This window comes from Phragmites australis, chromosome 2, assembly GCF_958298935.1.
Source record: "Phragmites australis chromosome 2, lpPhrAust1.1, whole genome shotgun sequence".
Taxonomy (NCBI): Eukaryota; Viridiplantae; Streptophyta; class Magnoliopsida; order Poales; family Poaceae; genus Phragmites; species Phragmites australis.
In genome coordinates this window covers 44,749,428-44,751,660 of record NC_084922.1, presented here as the reverse complement: position 1 = coordinate 44,751,660, position 2,233 = coordinate 44,749,428, and the positions used below count along the sequence as shown (strand labels likewise).

General features: G+C 51.5%; 1 protein-coding gene across 1 annotated transcript; it reads right to left on the bottom strand.

The window, feature by feature from the left end:
* On the bottom strand, positions 1–1,114 carry LOC133909167 (protein DEETIOLATED 2). Its single transcript, XM_062351479.1, has one exon. It carries the CDS (start codon positions 913–915, stop codon positions 106–108), a length of 810 nt encoding a protein of 269 aa, XP_062207463.1. The 5' UTR covers positions 916–1,114; the 3' UTR covers positions 1–105.
* Between the last annotated feature and the right edge of the window lie 1,119 nt (positions 1,115–2,233).

Here is a 2,233-nt window from a genome sequence, read left to right as displayed (position 1 = left end):
GCGGAGACATTTCACTTTTTTTTTGACATAGCAAAAGCTTCAATGGAGTACAATTTTTTTATTTTTCCCTCGTTGGTTTGCAAAAGCTTCAATGGAGTACAGCAGCTAGTAGATGTACGGTACAAACGCCTTGCGCGATGCCGGATACTCGTCGCCGAACTTCTGCACGTACCACCGGCGGTGATCCCTCGCCCTCGGCCCGAGGTTGGCGCAGGTGTAGAGGAAGAACGCCCACGCCGCCGGCGTCCACGCCACCACGGCGAAGCCCAGCCACTCCACGGCCTCGCCGAAGTAGTTGGGGCAGGTGACCAGCTCGAACCACCCGCCCCTCGGTATCTTGTACCCGCCCCCCGCCTCCTTGAGCCTCAGGAGCTCCTTGTCCGCCGCGATGTTCGTCCGCAACCCCCACGCGAAGAGGGCGAGCCCGACGAGGCAAAGGGCCAGGGCAGAGGCGGAGGCGGGGCGGTCCGCGTGGAGCGCCAAGGAGCGGGCCTGGACGTAGGCGTTGAGGAGGTTGAAGGCGAAGGCGCAGGCGGCGACGAGGACGGGCACGGGCGCGGGGGCGCGGCGCAGGCGGAGGAGGCGGAGTGGGTGGACGAGCGTTCGGTGGGCGTAGTGGACCGCGTAGAGCGCAGCGGGGAGGGCGGCGAGCGGGCTGGAGAGCAGCGCCGCCGCCGGCGGCCGGGAGGAGCGGAGGAGGACGAGGGGCGGGAGCCAGAGGGTGGGGCTCTCCATCAGGAACCAGGCGAGCGGGGCCGGCAGGGTGGGGCCCCATCCTGGGCGGGAGAGCTTGCCGTACGGCGCCGACACGAAGCGGAGCGCCAGCACGGTGAGCGGGCTGATCAGGTACAGTGTCAGCAGGCACCGCGCGAACACCGCGTCGCCCGCGGTCGCGGCCGCCGTTTGGTCGGCCATTTTTTTTTTTTACTTGGTTCGTAGGAGGCTTGGGGGACGAGTGCGGCGGCGGGTGGTGGTGGGGATGCGAAAGATCGTGGATAGCGGTCGCTCTGGGGTGCTAATCGCGAGGGGTTCGCCGGCGGCTGCGTTAACTGGGTAATCTTCGGTACGGTGAGAGGGCAGGCACGTCCGCGCCGCGAGCCGATCTGGAGTGTTGTGATGAGAGAATCATTGATCCGGTGGAAAGAGCACCGCAAGGCGACTAGGAAAGGGGGACTGCACGTGGCTTGATCCAGACACCGACCGGGAGCCTGATGGATTTTTGCATGATGACACCACGTCTCCTGTTGATAGTTAATCGATGTGGTCCGTCTGTAACGACGCGATCCAGGATCACCGGTTACGACCTACGACTACGAACGACCATGAGACATTGCTGCTCAACATTGGGCAGTGTATCTTGATATATAGTGTGTGGAAATACGTTTTTACGTCATGTTGTATCGCGTCACGTTTTATTTTTTTCTTTTCTTTTTTTTCCTTTTTCCTTTTTACTTTTTCCTTTTAATTTTTGCTTTTTTTAGTTGGCTTTCCGCATGGTATGTCCGGTGGTTGTGTTTGCATGCGGACAGCGCTGCTAACACTGTTATAAATGGTAGCGCGCGCTGCATTCTCTCCTAACGTAGCAGCTGCGAGTGCGACGGCGAGCAGAGCAACAGGTTAGCGCGAGCGCGAGCAGTCGAGCACGAGGAGCTGCGGTGCAGCAGGACAGTCTTCCTTAGTAGTACGTACGTAGATTATGTATGTATGTAATATTTAATTGTGTAAATGTAATTAGAGGATTAGAGTATTTATTAAGTTGATAAAATATAGTATGTATAATATTTGTATATTTTATGATGTCGTAACATAATCAGCTAGTTATTTGGATCCTAGATTATGTATGTACTTATATTTAGATTAGAAAATATAATTATAGCGTGTAGATATTAAGTTGCTAAAATAGAGTAGGTGTAATATTTGCATATTGTATGATCTCATAATAGATGGTACTATAGTGTAATAGCAATCGTAATATTTAGATTAGAAAATATAATTAGAGGAAGTAGAGTATTTATTCTGTTCGAATACATTGGATAAATGATATTAAGTTGGTAGAATAGAGTAGTTATAATATTTGCATATTGTATGATCTCGCAACAGAAGCAACTATAGTGTAACATTAATCGTAATATTTAGATTAGAAAACGTAATTAGAGCAAGTATAGTATTTATTCTGTTCGAATATATTAGATAAATGATATTAAGTTGGTAAAATAGATTAGCTACAATATTT